Here is a 16,872-nt window from a genome sequence, read left to right as displayed (position 1 = left end):
GATGGTTACACGCACAGATTCAGGGAGTAGTATGCTCGTAGAACGTCGTCCCCAGTTCGAAAGAGACACTCGGAGGGACGTTTTACTCCTACAAGTCGCCGCTTTAGAACTGGAAATGGCACAAAAGCGTCTTCCGTTATATTCAGAAATCAACAGCTTATCCCCTATCGATCAACTTCCAGCAGAGATAAAGACGGAGATATTCTACAATGCCCTAGGCTCACTGGTTAATACGGAATGGCGGGGAATATACTCGGAATGGGAAGGAATGTATCCCTTTTTTCTCGGCAAAATTTGTCGGAGTTGGAGAGATTTCGTTTGGTCGACTCCAATTCTTTGGTCTACTCTGCACCTCTGTCTATCGGAAGATAGATATGAAGCTCAAATTGATCTTCTCCACGATTGGCTGTCAAGGATTTCAAATCATCCCATTTCCTTTTGTCTCGACTATGAGGAGTTGCCGGACGATTGGGACTTTCATTCGCCGACAGAAGTTTTGACCACACTTGCGTCCATCTCGTCGCAATGGAAAGATATCGAACTCCTGCTCCCCGACATCAAAGCTTGTTTTGACGCCATTTCCACCACCGGAAAGCCCCTACCCCTTCTCACCACTGCCACTATTCGTTTTCATCCAACAAGTTTCAACCCAGAACTTCAGTTAAATCTATCAATGACCCCACAGCTCACAGTACTCCATCTCAGCAATCCCTATCTGTCTAAGGTTCTAGTCCCATGGCACCAATTGCGGGAGTTTCTCGCAGAGGGCTGTACCGTAGATGAGATTCGCATATTTTTCCACAATGCACCTCAAATAATTCACTGCACCTTCAAAGAGATTAACTCAGTGATTATGGACCATTCGCTGAACCTAGATTTGTTCCACCCCGTGGTGTTGGAACATCTGGAATGTCTTAAACTCTGGTTCAGTTTCCTAGATGAGAGTGCAAATTGGATTTTGGGGCCAGCCAAACTTCCTTCCTTACGTGAAGTCTCCCTCCATGGTCCATTCGCATCCTCGGCGGCCATTCTGCTTCGAATCATGCAAGCATTCTGTTCCTCACAACTTCTAGAAAATTTTGCTCTCAGTTATGAAGTACCCTCTGAAATCATTTTGATCCAGGTTCTGGAACTTGTACCATCAATAACAGCTTTACGCCTTCGCCTCACCAAACACGCCGGCAACTTTTTCTTGTCGGAAGCACTATTCCAACGTCTCTATTGCCCTCACAATATTCTTCTGCCGAATCTGCAAAACTTCTCGTACCATGGTCCCATTTCACTCACTGAACACATGGACCTGTTCCGAGATGTCCTTGTATATAGATTCCGGCAGTGCACTTCGCCACCTAAAGAAGTGGGCTCCGAACAAAAGACTGTATCCCAAATCCAGTCAGTGACTGTGGACACTTCGTCTCAACTCGTCATCAGCCCGGATATACAGGAAGAACTAGACGGCCTTAGACGAGACGGCCTTGACCTTTCGGTGACATCGCACTTTGTAGAATCAAGAAATTTCCATGAGCTCTGATTCGAGTATCGGATTATCGTGAATTCAAGTCCTTTTGCACTGCTGTAGATCTGAATCCATGTGTCAAAGGATAAATCAGTACACAAGGAGGCCCCCCCGTTCCTTCTCCCCCAAACTACCCTACGGAGGCTAGCATCGCCCTAGTAAGTTACAGTTACGCTGCATTTCCCTTGTGACCACCGCAAAGCACGAGACAGCGTTACATCTAAAGTAATACGCTCCTCCGAACCCAAACCTTCCGAAACTTCATATCAACCCGACTCGAATCCACACGGCATGAAATACATACTCCAGAACCTTTGGGCAGGGGGAGCCAGTCGGAAACGCAAAGATCTTCGTATTGTGTTGTCCGACGAGGATAAAGTTGTCCGGCGGTAGGCGGTCATGTAGAGCTCCATCGAATGAGCGTCAAAGGAACGATTTTCTCCACCCGAGGCAAATCGGAGTGTTTATACTGGAAATCCCGTCGTAATCTTATGACAGTGCTGCGTTACGAGAGCAAAAACCAATGTGAGCGGACAAGGAATGACAATTGGGGAATATTGACATACAGTTTCCACGCAATCTTATGCGAGCGCAAGCAGCTTCGCTACAGGTTCTTGTGGTGCATGTTTTGCACATACCCTTGTCAGAGATGGTTGTCGTACTTTTGTGAAATCTTACGAACCGCGTCGTTGCTGCAAAGTAGAGTAGAATTGTTAGAGGGACAATGAGGCATGTGTACCAATGTAGTGCTTACCTTTTTGCGAATCGAATTATGAGTCCCACAAATCCTTAGTCACCAAGACCAGCTGCTGCACTAGGTTTCAGAGCATCGCCAGACGGTCTGCAATCTGGAAGCGAAGATCTTGCAAGTAAAAGGAAGAAGACATGAAAGGGATTGATCAATCATTCAGGTTGTGATTGCGTTTGCGTTCTTCAATGTTACCACAACAGCTTGCAGCCCTGAATTCGAGCCATTTCCTCCCCAGCTACGGTGCAACGATCCCAAAATGGCGCCGCGAACGACTCCAGCAGACGCCATCCTGCCAATGACGAATGATTGCATGCAACAAATCGTGCGAGGAGAAAAGACCTACGAATTTCGACGCTACCTCATCTCACCGTCCATCAAACGCATCTGGTTCTACCTCAACGCGCCCCTCTCACACGTTGGCTACATCTGCGAGATCGAGAGTGCGCGTACACGGAACCCCGGGGACGAACCACTCCCCGAAGACGGGCTTGGGAACAAGGAGTACAACTCGCACCATAAGGACCGCGATAGGTACGATTTTGCATACCGGGTGAAGGGCGTTTGGAGGATTCGGGAGCCTATCACTCTGGCTGTGATGAAGGAGAAGTTTGGGATCAAGATAGCACCTAGAGGGTTGATCTACGTTCCTCCGAAGATGGCGCTTGAGGTACCTTGGGAAGACCAAGAACGCGTCATGTTGCCTTCAAGTGTCTCCGATGAACTTGATGAACAAGCAGAGGGAAATCCCAAATATGCGACGCGACTCTTGAAGTCAAAGCGCAAGCGAAGCCCGATGCACTCAGAAGAGCAGCCTAAGCGAAAGGTACGCCTCTTTCTGTACTTTTGACGGCGCTTGAATCTAATTACTCCAATACTAGAAATCTGTGTGTTCTTCATTAGTTTCGAGCCAACCACTGGAAGCGTCGGATATACCTTAGCTATACTCCAGGCAACTCAGTCAATTATTGGTGATCAGTGACCGGTTGACCTCAAATCTCCCTTCAGTCTTGAGGAAAATCATGTATTTCTGCGTTAACTATGTACAAGGTATCGATCCTACGAAGAGAGGGAAATAAGTTAAGAATAATGATATATCGTTTAGTCAGTGCAAAATGGCATATCGTAAATATCGGGGATCTGATGCATACAGTGAAAATCTAAAAGATGCGCAATGAAACGGTGGGGGAGAGATGAAAGATGATGTATGAAGACGAAGAGATAAGGCAGAGAGATGGAGGCGGACACTGGGACAAAGAGACAGAGACCGAGACCCGAAACGAAGGTGAAGAGACCGAGAAAAGAGACGAAGGTTGAGACAGAGACAGAGGCCGAGACGAGAGACGAAGGTGAAGACAGAGACAGATACAGAGAGGGAGACGAGGATACAGAGTGAGAGGGAAAGAAACGGAGACAAGAGACGAAGAAAAGGAGACAGAGACAAAAGGACGCGGGTACAGATCGGGAGCGGGAGAGATATACAAAATGAGAAAGAGACAAGATGATGAAGAGAAAGACAGAGACAAGAAACAGAATGAGAGAAAGACAGAGACGAGAAACGGAGAGGAACCAGAAGGGAAGATGGAGGCAGACAATAGCACGTCACAATCACAGCGCCAAACCGATAGACATCGAATCCTCCGACTCATCAAAATACGACTCGTCATCGCTGCTCGACGACGAAGAAGAGGTAGCAGCCCAGTCCAGCTGGGCTTCAGACGACGATAAATCACCAAGCTGAGGTTCAGAAGAGTCCCCCTTCATACGTCCATTCTCGAAATCATAGCTATCAATGAGCGCAATGAGCTCAGCAAGACTCTTCGATCGTCTGTTTTCAGCAACGTCATCTGAATCTGATTCAATTGGTGTCGGCTCAGTTATGGTAGGCGAGGGCGGATCCGTAGTGTCGATAATCTCGTCAGGTTCGAATACAGAAGAGGGGTCAGCAGGGTAGAGGAACTTGGGGTCGATGGAAAGTGGTGCGCCGTTGCTAATTGTGGGATCTTCAATGGCTTTATTGGGGTTATCGTTCAAAGGAGGCGTGGCAGGGATAAGGTTTAGAATTGGAGGGGAGACTTGCCAAGAGGACGAATGTTGGGAGGTAAGGTTCTTGAACCATGAGCGCCGCTTCGGGGCGTGCGTTGAGACAGTCGAGGAATGGTCGCGTTTGAGAGGAGTGCTGTTTCCTCGCATGGCAAGTTGCATTGGGAGAAGGAGCGGGCGAAGAGGAGATGCAGGAGGAACAGGCTCGATGCCGGGCGATCGTTCTCTTTCTTGGGGTGAAGAAGTGGTCTTATTCAACCATCCCAGTCCTAGTACTGACGGGGCAGAACGCCGTTTCTTCTTCTGGGTAGGAATTACTTTGGACCTTGGTTGGATATCAACCAGAGAAAAACGTCTTTTCTTCCTCTCAGGTTTGGTAGTGGGGGGTTCATACGCTGAATCTTGGCGTGTAACTTGGGGATTGTCGGGGAATGTACTTTCGTGATGGGAAGGGGGCGAAGGGGTTGCGAGTATATCGTCGTAGAAAGAGGGTTCCTCGTCCTCTTCTCGTATCGCTTCGAGAGATCCACAGATACGTGTTGACCGTGGAGAGTTTTGGCCTGAATGTTGAAGATATGCAAGAGTTGATTCTTCTTCGTGGTATTGTCGCAAGTGATCGAAGTCGACTGAGTTCGGTGATTGAGGGGGGGATGGTAGCGTAAATTCTGGAGAATTTGAAGGTTCGAGGTCGTTTTGAATGGGCAGATAACAGTGACGGATTTGAGGTGTAGGGGCTTCAATAACCATATTCCCAGACGTTTGAGAGGGTGTCGTTGGATCGACCTGAAGAGTTAAGGATTGGGCGATATCAGATGATCCACTCGAGCTGGAAGAAGTTGGGTTGCATAATGTACCCGCCAGAGCGATGATTGCGTCGACGTCGAGAAGGCTATCGTCTTGGGAATCAGCAGCAGTAAGAGCGCTTGATGCAGTTGGTTCCTTGAATGTGGTGTCATTCCTGTATGGAGAGTCCGTGGATGTTTCAAATGCCGGCATAGGCATGGCAACCACAGCACGTCTTTTTTTCTTGATTGAGCCGGCAGTCTGATCGGAATGGGAAGGACGAGAGTTTTCGACAAAATCAAGAGAAGATGAAACTTGTGTTTCAGATATGCAGAGGGCATCGGCTTCGATGAAAGACTTATCGACTTGCCGGAGAGCGTTTTCGCAGTCATACAGCGAAGGATGGCCTTCTTGCTTTAGAGGGGCCACGACAGCCAGAGTGGCACTCCCCGATGTCGGTGGAAGCTCGACGGGTGTAGAGACGGTTGCGACGACCTTCGTGGATGTAAGATTTTGCGGGGAGGGGAATATAACAGAATCTAGCTTTTTCAGATGTTTTGGGCTCGTGATTGCTTCTAAATTTCTCATCGTAGCTCGTGGCAGATTGGGCGAGTAGGTTGGCTCCGGATAAGATATCACTGAGGGTTGAAAAACATCCAAATCTTTTGAGGTCAACGAGGGGCTGTGAACGGCAGGTGTTGTAGTGACGTCGGCGGGGAGATATGGGTTCCAAATCGCGTTGGTGGGCTGCTGGAGCCCGCGTAGCTGGGTATTTTGGCCTTGAGTGGTGGTGTACACGGGCAGGATAGGGCCTTTCGAGGAACCGCACGCGATATCGGAAACTGCTGCTGCGAAAGAGTTGAGCTCAATTCGACTAGGCGTGGTCCAAAACACTTACATTGATGTGCCCCCTCTAAGATGCGATCTTGAGTGTGGGCGGGCTCCCTGAGGGAGACGTGCGCAAACTGGGGAAGCATCGCGAAGGGTTTGAAGGACTGGGCGAGATTGCGAATGCTGTTGCAAATCCACCCCCAGGCAACAAGAAAGAATTGGACGATGACGGTGGCCACAACATGAAGGGAAGACATGTTGAATATAGGGCTAGTGGAGTGGCGGTTAATTTGACCAGGGTAATCGACGATGTCGTTGTGTATCAAGAGAGAGAGAGAGAGGCGACGGATTTGCGCTATAGATATAAGCTGCTGGAGGTTGGTAAACGATCGGTTTGACGCGATCGAGTTATTCTAGTACCGCGCTGGTCACTTGACCTTGACCTTGAAAAACAGACGGGGTATTTTTTGGGGACGCGAAGCGACCTGGAAACATCCAAATGGTTGTGATATTCTTGGTAAAGAGTACGGACAGATCGCCGGAGGATCCATCCCCTAATCCTCTATGAAAGCAATTTGCTCGCAAAAAAGGAGGACACACCGATTGAATGAAATTGGAGTTGACCCAACAGCTCGTCCATTCTTACACTTACTCTTGAAGGTCTTCAGCACTTCTTCGCCTGTGCAAGGCTCACATACGATAGAAGATTAACTTTGTCTTTCGAAGGAACCCGCAGTATAAGCTTGGTATAAGCCGTAAAATGTTGGACTTGAGTTCCCTGAGCTTCAAATGCCAAATAGCAAGTTTAAATTCGTGAAGGAGAAACCTGTCACAGAAGATTGAAAGGAGGGAACGTGGAGGTCGATGCCAAATGTTGGCAGTTGGGTGTTGATCATAAAACGGGAAGAGCTGGAACAAACATGGCCAACAAAGTAAAACCCTCCAGTCTCTCCTAACGAGTAGCTCACGTTTGTGGTTTGATCACAACCTTCGACAAACCTTTGTAACCGCTAGTTAACCTTGAGTTAACCCTTTTTTAAACACCTTGGTGAGTCACCACTTACTACCACGCCTAGAACGACAATTGATTTGAAGGTAATGACACCACCCAGAACGCTTTACTCCGACAAGTGGCAGTTGAAAAATCGAAAATGGCGGAAACAAAAGCACTAACGGAACACACGCGGGTTCCTCTTCAAGTTGAACAAGAAAAGGAGCGCCAACAATTGAACTCACAACTCAACTCTCTATCCCCAATCAACAAGCTTCCAGTAGAGATCATGGCTGAGATATTCTACAATGCCTTGGGCTCGTTAACTGACTTTGATTTTTTGGTGGGAGCAAATCCTTTTTTTCTGGGAAAAATCTGCCGTTGTTGGAGGGATGTCGTTTGGTCAACTCCAATCCTTTGGACAACCCTGTATCTACGGCTGTCGTCGGATAACTACAAGGCCCAAACTGTTCTTCTCCGTGACTGGCTGTCCAGAACCGGAAAACGCCCCATCTCCTTCTGTCTTGATATGGAGGACTTTCTGGAGACGCGGCCGCGGCGGTATCATGCTCCGGTAAAAGTTTTGACCCTCTTTGCGTCTATCTCAGAACGATGGAGAGAAATATACATCTCTTTTCACAACCTCCAAGCTTGCTTCAACATCATTTCCCCCGCCAAACAATCCCTACCCCTTCTTACTACTGCTACTATTTACGTAGCTTCAACAGGATATGAGTTGGATTTACTCAGGCTCATGGCTCCGCAACTCTCACAACTTCATCTTCATGCTAGTCGCTCCTTCGGGCTCTTGCGCAAGGTGCTAGTAGTTCCATGGCACCAATTGCAGGAGTTTTTTGCAGAATCCTGTTACAGGGATGAGATTCGGTTTTTTCTCCAAAATGCGCTTCATATAGTCCGCTGCACATTTACAGCCATTGAATCAAGGTATCTGGAGCGTTCACTGGAGCAAGAACTCCATCGGCCGCTCCTGTTGGAACATCTGCAATATCTCGAGCTCCATTTTGAAGTTGACAATGTCTTTGTTGAATCAGGTTGGATTTTCAAAGGGCAAGTCAGATTTCCTTCTTTGCGTGAATTCTCCCTCTACAACCCGGCGGAGAACGGGCCGCAGGACGCTGTCCTGCTTCAAATCACAAACTCGTTTCAATCCTCGCCTCTGTTGGAAAGATTTACTTGGAGTGCCATGATAATGTCGAACCATGATTTGATTCAGGCTTTGAAAAACATCCCGTCAGTGAAGGATCTATCCCTCAACTTCCTCAGTTATCCACGCATCAAGTTACTCAACGGAGAATTCTTGCAACGGCTCTACTCAGGAATTCTTCTCCCCAATCTGCGAAGCTTCTCGTACCACGGCGCCACTTCACTCAATGAACACATGCATTTGTTCCGAGATGTGCTTGTGCACAGATTCCGAAAGTGCGCTACGCGAGCCGACAAGATAGGCTCCGAACGAACGACTGTAGCTCAAATCAAGTCGGTGAGCATGACGAGTACGTCTGAACTTGTCGTCAGTTCGGATATACAAGAAGAATTAAACAGCCTTGTGAAAGCAGGCCTTGAATTTACGTTGCACTTTTGTACCCACCTCGGGATGAAGTCGCTCCGAACATTGAATGGTGTTTTATTGCTGGAATGAACTTGAATACCCAGGCCATGATTGATACAGACGTGGCTCCTCTCATGGAGGGCAGGTCGGGTCTTGCAAAAGTTGGTGGTACTCTTAGTAGAACTAAAGATCTCCGAAATGTTTATGTACATAACGTGATTAATTCCTTTGCGGGTGTACCCCACTTGTTAAGTCGTTCACAGCAGGCATCTTTGTGGAATTGTACAACGGGAGAGAATTTATTGGTTGCGTGATGACGTTCACGATTACAGGCTGAATGTCCAAACTCCATAGAAGTATGTCAACCGCTCTTTTACTTCTTCTTCCTCCACCGCATATATACCCCACCAACGCTAGCATAGCCTAGCTTATCATGTCGGCCATGCTCGGAACCGCGGGGAAGAAGCTCTTCAAAAAGCACCGGGAGCAATACGCTCCTCCAGACCCGTTTCACGAAACATACACCACGAACGAGGAAAGAAAAAACAAAGAAAGGTGTGTTAAAAACTTTACAATTCGGACGACGTCCAAGGATGATCCATTCAACAGCACGCACCACCCCTAGGCCTCTCAGCACCGCCCGCATCCTCAGCCTGAACTACTACCTCGTCCTGCGGAAAGCCCGGCAGGCAGATCTTCCTGGGTAGCTTGTCAAGCGTGTGCTCATGAACAATCTAGTCAGTGCCAGCCTGGGGTTTGCATCTGGGTACTGGCAATATTCAATGTCAATAGCCGGAACGCAGCGCTATTAGAGTTTTTGAGGATCGGAGGAGAGGAATATATCAAGCGACAATGGCATTGTCAAGAAGTGCCCTAGCTTATCCAAGAAGCTGACGACCGGGGGCAAGTTTGAAAAGGGTAGTAAGGGCAGTTTAAGCAAGGCGAATCAGGAGCAGGTGAAGCCTGGAGCGCTTCCAGCCACACCTCCAACTCCCCTGCCTACATCCGCAAACAAACCTGACGCCTCCTCCTATAACGACACCTTCCTCGCCATTGAACAAACCCCCATGCTGCCTCATCATCATTCACAGAGACATCTCACACCTCGGACGCCTCTACCTCCCCACAGACACCTCACATTTCCGAGTCCTCGCCTTCCAGTTCATCCTCCGCACAAATATCTCATTGTTCTGCGAACCTGCGCTGGTGGGAGGAGGAGTCCTCGGTATTCTCATCCACAGGTAGCTCACTGGGGACCATCTCCGTATCTGTCTCAGGACGGTCGCACAGACATCGCTCCGGACATCAATTGCATGAAACTTCTGCAGGGGAGAAGGTTGTGTTCGCGCTGCTGCTCAACAGAAGATAATGCATCGAGAGCTGTGACTGCCCCAGCTTCGACAGCCGTGGTACTTTCCACCTGATCGCTGTCGATGCTATCGAACAGCCCAATATGGGGGAAGAGCCAGAATGGTCGTCGGAGGAGATAAGCTCTGAAGCCAGCTGGGAAGGTAACTTGGGATTGGGACGTTCACTGTTACCGCTCGTGTTCGCCTGGGAGTAGACGACATCTAGTAATGCGGAATGCCCGCCTGTGGCGTTGTGGGCCAATGATCCAGAGGTGAGAGTTGAAGGAAGTCCGGGGCCGAGGCCTTGAAATTTTTGACTGATTCGGAGCGAAGACCCTGTGCGGGAGAAAATTTGCATTGGGGTGGTAAAGAGGAGGGGGTCCAGGACGATCATGTCGGAGATGAGGTTGAACTTGAGAAACGTCACCAACTGAGTGTCATCTATCTGGGCTGTTGGGTATCTGATGGCTGGGTTATCCGCGGTCTATCTGGTATAATGATGGCCAGAAGGGTCCCAAAGCGAAGGGCTGGACACGGCGGCTGAAGCACTCGCCATCATGGCTAGACTGAGAGGTCTGAATTACCAATTAGGCAGCGTCGATCTAGGCTGACGTATAGCTCATGATTGGGCTGTCCGCATCCACCGTGTTATAAAGGCAAGGCGCCTTTGGGGCAGTTTGAACGAGGGGCTGGAGACAACGAAGGAAAAGTTGGCTACCAGACTTGGACGAGATAGCATAAAAGGAAAAACATGAACGTTCTCATCCGACTCGGCGGCAGTGGGGCGAGGTCACCTATCGAGAACGGGAACGCGGAGGGAGGTGGCACTAGCCATCGAAGCGCAATCGACGGCCTCGTATACCTCTGAGCTTTGTTGGGCGTCATTATGATACCGAGGCCAGGTCCGCTTGTGCCCATGGTCATGGCTGATGGTTCGCCGTTGATGAAGGCGTTGAGCTTGGGTGGGGAGGGTCCTTCATCGACTGCTTGATGAACCGCCCCCAGCTTCCGCCACATCTCCAATGAGACGTAGAGGATCATACAATGGTGTTGGCATATACCTAAACTGAGCTTATTTAGTTAGGCCCAGCCATATGAGATGATATGGTTCACATACATGCAATTGTAGTCGAAACAACATGGCTATTCAAGGAAAAATTTGAGGAAACTTCGGACGGACATGAGAACCGTGAATAATTCTTCGGGATTACGTGCTTCTTCTGGCGGTTCGTCAGGATTATCTTCCTGGGCTGGTCTCCTAATCAATGTCAGGCGCAGAAGCTACCAAAAGAAACGAACTTTTGGGGTTCACGCAATCCTTCCACTCCGTCTCCACTGTCACTCCCTCGGTATGGATCGAGGTTCACTCGGACGGCCAAGATGCCCGACATGGGCCGCAGCCGCTCAACGATCATTCTGAGTTTCTGTAGCGGAGGCAAGGGTATGTGAACCTATCAGGAAAGCCAATTCATTTTGACTGGCAATGATTTGTGGCTGAAAAAACTCACATCAGGTTCAGGACACATCGGCTCCGAGCCCTTTTCGACGTCCGCAAGTTTCATGACTTCAATCTTGACATCATGCGCCACGCGTGCTTTGTGGCCTACGTGCGTCAAGCCAGAGATTTCAAAGCTCAGTACTAAGGCTTGGTCATTTTGCTTCGCCAATCTCATGACGACCTCTTATATTTCAAAGATGAGGTTGGAGAGGATGCTCAGGCTGATTTTAATGCAGCCAGTAAAGCCTCGGAAGGAAGAGCCACAACACTCAGTACTTGTTAAGCTCAAGTGTACCCTGCCACCCCGAATAGATTCAGAAACTTTCGGTTGGGAGTGAAGCAAAAAAAGACTCACATTGACATGCCCTATGTGAGATACATCGGAGTGCAGGCAATAGGGAAGTGTTGGGCGCAAAAGTCCGAGATGGGCCTTCTTGTCCTACTTGGGTTAGACATGATACTTTTCCATACCAGTGTAAGTCTCTATGACAATTTCGTTCGGAAGAGAGAAGAGGACACACCATTGAAAATGAAACCGATAACTTTTTATGAGCTCCCGCCCTTGCTCTTCACTGCTTGCGCATCCCTGGTGCAATCCATAGCCCATTAAGCTTAAGGCCGAGATCTCAAACTTGTATGGCGAGAGTCGACGCAATGATCGTTGCATGTGAGCTGGTCAGGTTGCAAGAGGTTACAAGTCGGAGGATACGGTCACACAACGGTCACAACTGAGTCACAAGCATGTATGATGTCTCAAAAGGTGTGCGTTTATCTCCAGTTCATCTTGACGTCGTGTCCAGTGTCCACCGTGGCAGGCAACGTCGACAAATCCCCGGAGTAGCAAGTAACCTTCAGGTCAGCATATCCGATCCTATAGCAACCCAGCAGCATGAGTAACAGTGCCAAAAGCATGTCGGAGCCTGGCCCATGCCAGTATCATTCAAAAAATGAGATGAGGAACGCTTTATGCCTACAACTCCAAAGATTGCCTTCAGAAATCAATTCCCTATCCTCATTCAACTCTCTACTTCCAGCCGAGATCAAAGCTGCGATATTCTACAAGGCCATGCAGTTACCGTGCCCGCTAAACGATGGCGACAGCAAGGGTGAACGTTTGCCAGTGATAACCCCCTTTTTTCTAGGAAAAATTTGCCAAGATTGGAGAGATCTTGTTTGGTCCTCTCCCTTGCTTTGGAGCAATATACACCTCGCCCTCACTAGGAGAAGATGCAAGGCTCAAGCAAATCTTCTTCGTGACTGGCTATCTAGAACTGCAAGTTGCCCCCTCTCCTTTTGCCTTACAAGCGGGGAAGAGCTACGTGCCTGGTACTACAATCCCCCAGTGGAAATTTTGACAATGTTTGTCTCCGTCTCGGAGCGGTGGAAGCAAGCCGAATTCTGCATTCCCCCCAACGACTCCTTTGCTGCTGAAATTTCACTGCCCCTCCTTACCACTGCGACTGTTGCCTTTGACCCAGGTTATGCTGAAGGACACCACATCAAATTATTTTCAACAGCTCCTCAACTCTCAGCCCTTCATTTTTACCACCCCTGGCTTGTCGGTATACTGGCTCCATGGCACCAATTGCAGGAGTTTACTTCAGAAAACTCATCGGTGGATGAAATTCGTGGATTCCTCCACAAAGCGTCCAACATAATTCGCTGCTCCTTCAGGCACATCAAGTGCTCGACTCGGACCTTTAATTCTTCAGGAAGTTTAGTCATGGTCGATCAGCCCCTTGTGTTAAACCGTCTGGAATATATCGAGCTTTGGTTCGGTGCATCGGTAAACATGGCATCAACCCGGATCTTAGAATAAGATAACTGTTGCGTAGCGTACAGAGAAAGAAGAAGCCAAGAAATTCGTGTACACGAATAACTTGGTTGTGCAAAGACTTTGCCCGGACTCAAAGAAAGTGCGAACAAGGTCTGAGCGTTCAATAAGCTCAATTTGGGCTTGCCAAGCCAACCGGCTGTACCAACCCGAGTGTAAGCTCACGCCGGCGGGTTGGTGAGGCAAGAGAGAGCCAAGCTGGCTTCCCAAATGAGCGTCACTCGGAAGAAAGGTTAAGTTACTCATAGAATTTGCAAACGTAAAGTAATCGAAGTGGTTATGTTACAGGGAAAGGCAAGGATAGGGATGAAGATACACATGAGTTAAGGGGGGGAGTTATCAAGTAAGGAAGAAGGAATTTTGTGGGCAATGCGAAAATCTTCGAAAATAGAGGCAAGGCGGTCAAGTTGTGCTTTATTATAAGCTTTTGAAGTGGACATGGGCAAAATTTCATCCATACGGCGCCAATACAGCAAGAACGCGAGGGATGTCCAACCCCCGGTAGCGGCGACGATTTCGGGAGGTACACCTGCCAGCAAAAGCTCCACAGCGCCGCCAATACGGAAGCTGTGGCCCAGGATATGGGCAAGCATGGCAGAAGACCAGATGTCAGTGACAAAGTTGAGGAATTCGTGCTTGAGGAGGTTCTTGGGTTGACCAGATGTGGAAGTGTAAGCAAAGAGGGTTGACGAGGATGGGATAGAAGAGTTGACATCCAGGTGATTCTTGAGAGCAGAGACAGGACAGAGAGGATCACCCTCCCGACGAGCAGTGAGGATGACAGTGGCTCCAACTTCCTTTGTTGTTTTTGTCCATGGAATGTCAAAACTTGCAGAACGAGCACCATCACGCAAAGTACGGAATACAATTCTAGTAGAAAGTAAGAAAGAAGAACAGGAGTAAAGAAAGAAGAATAAAGACATACTTCGTCGAGCGCAGTACATGATATTTTGGGTCAAGAGCCCTGGCAGTAGTCAGGGTAGTTTCCCCCAAGCGGCGGCACCCAAAGAAGGTGACAAGGGCGACGGCCCAGACAGCGGCGTGGAAGGGGTTGGCAAGATTCAAAGCGCGGCGCAAACAAGAGAGGTGCTCAATGGAGACAGGAGCACGGAGGGGGCGTTTGTGCTTCGTGCCCTCCTTGTTAGCTGAGATGCGAGCCAGATGCACCCAACTATCGTCACCATGCCAAGGTGCATGGTTCATGATATGCCAACTACGCAAGCCAGCCAGCCATGACCGAATGGTATTACCAGACTGGAGGCCTTTGTATTCACCAATAAAGGCACATAGCAAGACATAATCGGCGGGCATACGATCCTCCTCAGAGATGCCCCACTTGTCACAGAATTGAGTAAAACGAAGAGGGCCCGCAGCATACGTTGACTTGGTGTTGGGAGCCAGGGCTCCATGGACAGCCATCAATGCAGATTCGACTACGGGAGTGGGGAAACGCAGAGATATATCATGTCGATGACGAGAGCCAAAAGGCGTACGCCACGAGAAAATCCGATGAGCCGCAGGAACGTGGGGGCGGAATTCACTGTGAACAATAGAACGGCCAGGGTGGGGCTTACGACCACGGGTAGGGTGCAAGGAAGAGTTGGAGATTGCAGATAATTCAGAAAAGGAGTGAGGGGAACTGGGTTTGGGAGTAGAATGGGAAAGTTTAGAAACCAGAGGAGGTGAGACAGGCGAGGAACGTTGGAAAGGATGAAAGGAATTTCGAGGCCGCGTGGGGCGCGGTGAGATAGAGATATGAGATTGTTTCTCACCCACGGACCTCTCGACGACACTGGTCGACGATGTAAGCTTCCGGTCAAGACTAAACATAGAGGAAACAGTCAGCAAGCTCATCAGGGAGCTTAAAGGCAGGGAAAATCTGCTTCCCAGCCTCCCCCGGTTCTCCGCGCGAGATGGGGTCAGCAGGGTTAGCTTCGGAAGCAATGTAAACAATATCTGCAGAAATAGAGCAGTCGGAGAGAACAAGATAAGTACGGCGCAAGGACAGGTTAATGTGAGAGTTTGGGCTACGCCCTTTCTCTAACGCACCAATGGTACCCTGGTTGTCAGAGTGGATAAGCAAACGGCAGTGTTGCAAACCCATGTCTTCCAGGAAATAAGAGAGGAGCTCGACAGCGAGGGTCTCAAGCCAGCAGATGTCACGGCCAGGCACCTTCCAGGTAGAAGAAAGCTGGAAAGAAGCCCAGTTGTCCCCAATGACAATACCAATACCCCAAGATGTGGAAGCATCAACGTACAGGCCAAGGTCCTGGAGAGGACCATGGGGGCGCAGAGCACGGGAGACACCAGTAACCTCCAATCTCTGGAGCCACCAAGAGAGATCAGTCAACATGGAGTGGGAAGGATGTCTCGTGATAAGTTCATTGTTATGAAAAGAAGATGCAAAGTTAGAGAGGGAGGGGAGATGCGAGCGGCCATCCATGTAAACAAAGGCGACATGACAGAGGGAGCCATGGATTTTTTCGACGTCGAGTAAGTGGCAAGGGCGGCATTTGAAGTTGCTGAGGAAATGCCGTACGCGCTCATGGAACTTGAGGCGCTTCTCCTCAGGCAAACTGACAAGCTTCCTAGGGATGTCCCAAAGGAAGCCAATGAAGGTGGTGACGAAAAGGAAGTGGTCGTCTCCCTTTTCGTCATGCCAAGGCACACCTAAAGAGTCAATGCGACGTAGCATTTCGGAACGATCATAGTCATAGAAAAAATCACCATTACGAAATTTTCCCCCAGCAGAAGGGGTACGGAAGACTTTGAGATCGTCCTCGTATTTGGGGACAGGGAAGACACCCTCCCCTCGCCAGATATCTACCACAGCATTGGCGATCATACCCGCATTGCTGCTTGCACAAGCAGCACCGAAAGGATGATCATGATCAATGAAAAATTGACCAGAGAGACCCTGGACAACAAGCCACGGCTTGTGAGAAGGCAGGACAGGACAAGTACGGTGGAACTTGGCGATATCCAGAGTACAAGCCTGGGTTCCTGGAGGGGCAAGAGCGACCTGAAGAGAGTGGGTAAGCACAAAGTGCAAGAAAGACAGGGATGAGAGGAGGAGCAGCAGAGAAGGCGTGCAGGGATAAGACCCAAAAGGAAAGATAGGAAGAGAAATGGGAAGAGGGAGGAGACTCAAAGAGAACTCAGAGAGGAAAAAGGAAGTTGAAGAAAGCGCGAGGCGAGTGCGGCAAGTACTCGGCCACGAGAAGATGCAAGAAAGATGTGTAAAGTTGAGCACATGAAGTGCTGAACTGCAGGGGGGGGCAAGAGCGCGAAAAGATAGCAAAGACATAGAAAAGGGTGCCAACATGAACACATGAATAGAAAGGAAACCAATCATGAACACATGAAGTGCTCGGCAGCAGAGGGGAGCGCAAGGGCGCGAAAGAAACGCAAGAGCGGAAGAAAGGCATGAGTCCCACCCAAGAAGGGAGGGGGGCAAAGGCCAGAGGCCACGAGCCAAGTCCCACGCCAGATGCGCCAGGACAAGGGAAAAGGCGCAAGGTGCACAAGAGAATCAAGGAGGGAGCCTGAGATAGCGCATTAAGAATGCAAAATCTCAAAACTGCATGCAGCAGCGAAGAAGAAAGCACCCCACGCACTAAACGCAAAGGGGTGCACAACAAAAGGAAGAAAGAAGGGGGGGGGAAGAAACAGATGAAGAGATACTCACAATTAGTGTTTGAAAGTCCGG

General features: G+C 49.2%; 7 protein-coding genes across 7 annotated transcripts; 5 read left to right on the top strand and 2 right to left on the bottom strand.

Moving 5' to 3' along the window:
- Positions 1–115: 115 nt before the first annotated feature.
- On the top strand, positions 116–1,531 carry LACBIDRAFT_306340 (uncharacterized protein; the record flags this gene model as incomplete). The annotated part of the gene is made up of 1 exon (XM_001885308.1): positions 116–1,531. One exon carries the CDS (start codon positions 116–118, stop codon positions 1,529–1,531), a length of 1,416 nt encoding a protein of 471 aa, XP_001885343.1.
- A 965-nt stretch (positions 1,532–2,496) lies between these two features.
- On the top strand, positions 2,497–3,239 carry LACBIDRAFT_295114 (uncharacterized protein; the record flags this gene model as incomplete). The annotated part of the gene is made up of 2 exons (XM_001885307.1): positions 2,497–3,090; positions 3,168–3,239. The coding sequence occupies exons 1-2, from the start codon at positions 2,524–2,526 to the stop codon at positions 3,237–3,239; spliced, it is 639 nt and encodes a 212-aa protein (XP_001885342.1). The 5' UTR covers positions 2,497–2,523.
- Positions 3,240–3,872: 633 nt separating this feature from the next.
- LACBIDRAFT_330912 (uncharacterized protein) lies at positions 3,873–6,178 on the bottom strand (the record flags this gene model as incomplete). The annotated part of the gene is made up of 2 exons (XM_001885217.1): positions 3,873–5,938; positions 5,989–6,178. The coding sequence occupies 2 exons, from the start codon at positions 6,176–6,178 to the stop codon at positions 3,873–3,875; spliced, it is 2,256 nt and encodes a 751-aa protein (XP_001885252.1).
- A 1,023-nt stretch (positions 6,179–7,201) lies between these two features.
- LACBIDRAFT_306337 (uncharacterized protein) lies at positions 7,202–8,572 on the top strand (the record flags this gene model as incomplete). Its single annotated transcript, XM_001885306.1, has 1 exon — positions 7,202–8,572. The coding sequence occupies one exon, from the start codon at positions 7,202–7,204 to the stop codon at positions 8,570–8,572; it is 1,371 nt and encodes a 456-aa protein (XP_001885341.1).
- Positions 8,573–8,915: 343 nt separating this feature from the next.
- LACBIDRAFT_306336 (uncharacterized protein) lies at positions 8,916–9,107 on the top strand (the record flags this gene model as incomplete). The annotated part of the gene is made up of 1 exon (XM_001885305.1): positions 8,916–9,107. The coding sequence occupies one exon, from the start codon at positions 8,916–8,918 to the stop codon at positions 9,105–9,107; it is 192 nt and encodes a 63-aa protein (XP_001885340.1).
- Positions 9,108–10,545: 1,438 nt separating this feature from the next.
- On the bottom strand, positions 10,546–11,504 carry LACBIDRAFT_306335 (uncharacterized protein; the record flags this gene model as incomplete). Its single annotated transcript, XM_001885216.1, has 4 exons — positions 10,546–10,892; positions 10,949–11,076; positions 11,131–11,282; positions 11,340–11,504. The coding sequence occupies 4 exons, from the start codon at positions 11,502–11,504 to the stop codon at positions 10,546–10,548; spliced, it is 792 nt and encodes a 263-aa protein (XP_001885251.1).
- A 714-nt stretch (positions 11,505–12,218) lies between these two features.
- LACBIDRAFT_306334 (uncharacterized protein) lies at positions 12,219–13,148 on the top strand (the record flags this gene model as incomplete). Its single annotated transcript, XM_001885304.1, has 1 exon — positions 12,219–13,148. One exon carries the CDS (start codon positions 12,219–12,221, stop codon positions 13,146–13,148), a length of 930 nt encoding a protein of 309 aa, XP_001885339.1.
- Between the last annotated feature and the right edge of the window lie 3,724 nt (positions 13,149–16,872).

This window comes from Laccaria bicolor, genomic scaffold, assembly GCF_000143565.1.
Source record: "Laccaria bicolor S238N-H82 LACBIscaffold_30 genomic scaffold, whole genome shotgun sequence".
NCBI classification, from domain to species: domain Eukaryota; kingdom Fungi; phylum Basidiomycota; class Agaricomycetes; order Agaricales; family Hydnangiaceae; genus Laccaria; species Laccaria bicolor.
Note: the sequence above shows the minus strand (reverse complement) of the source record. Positions and strands in the feature narration are given on the sequence as shown.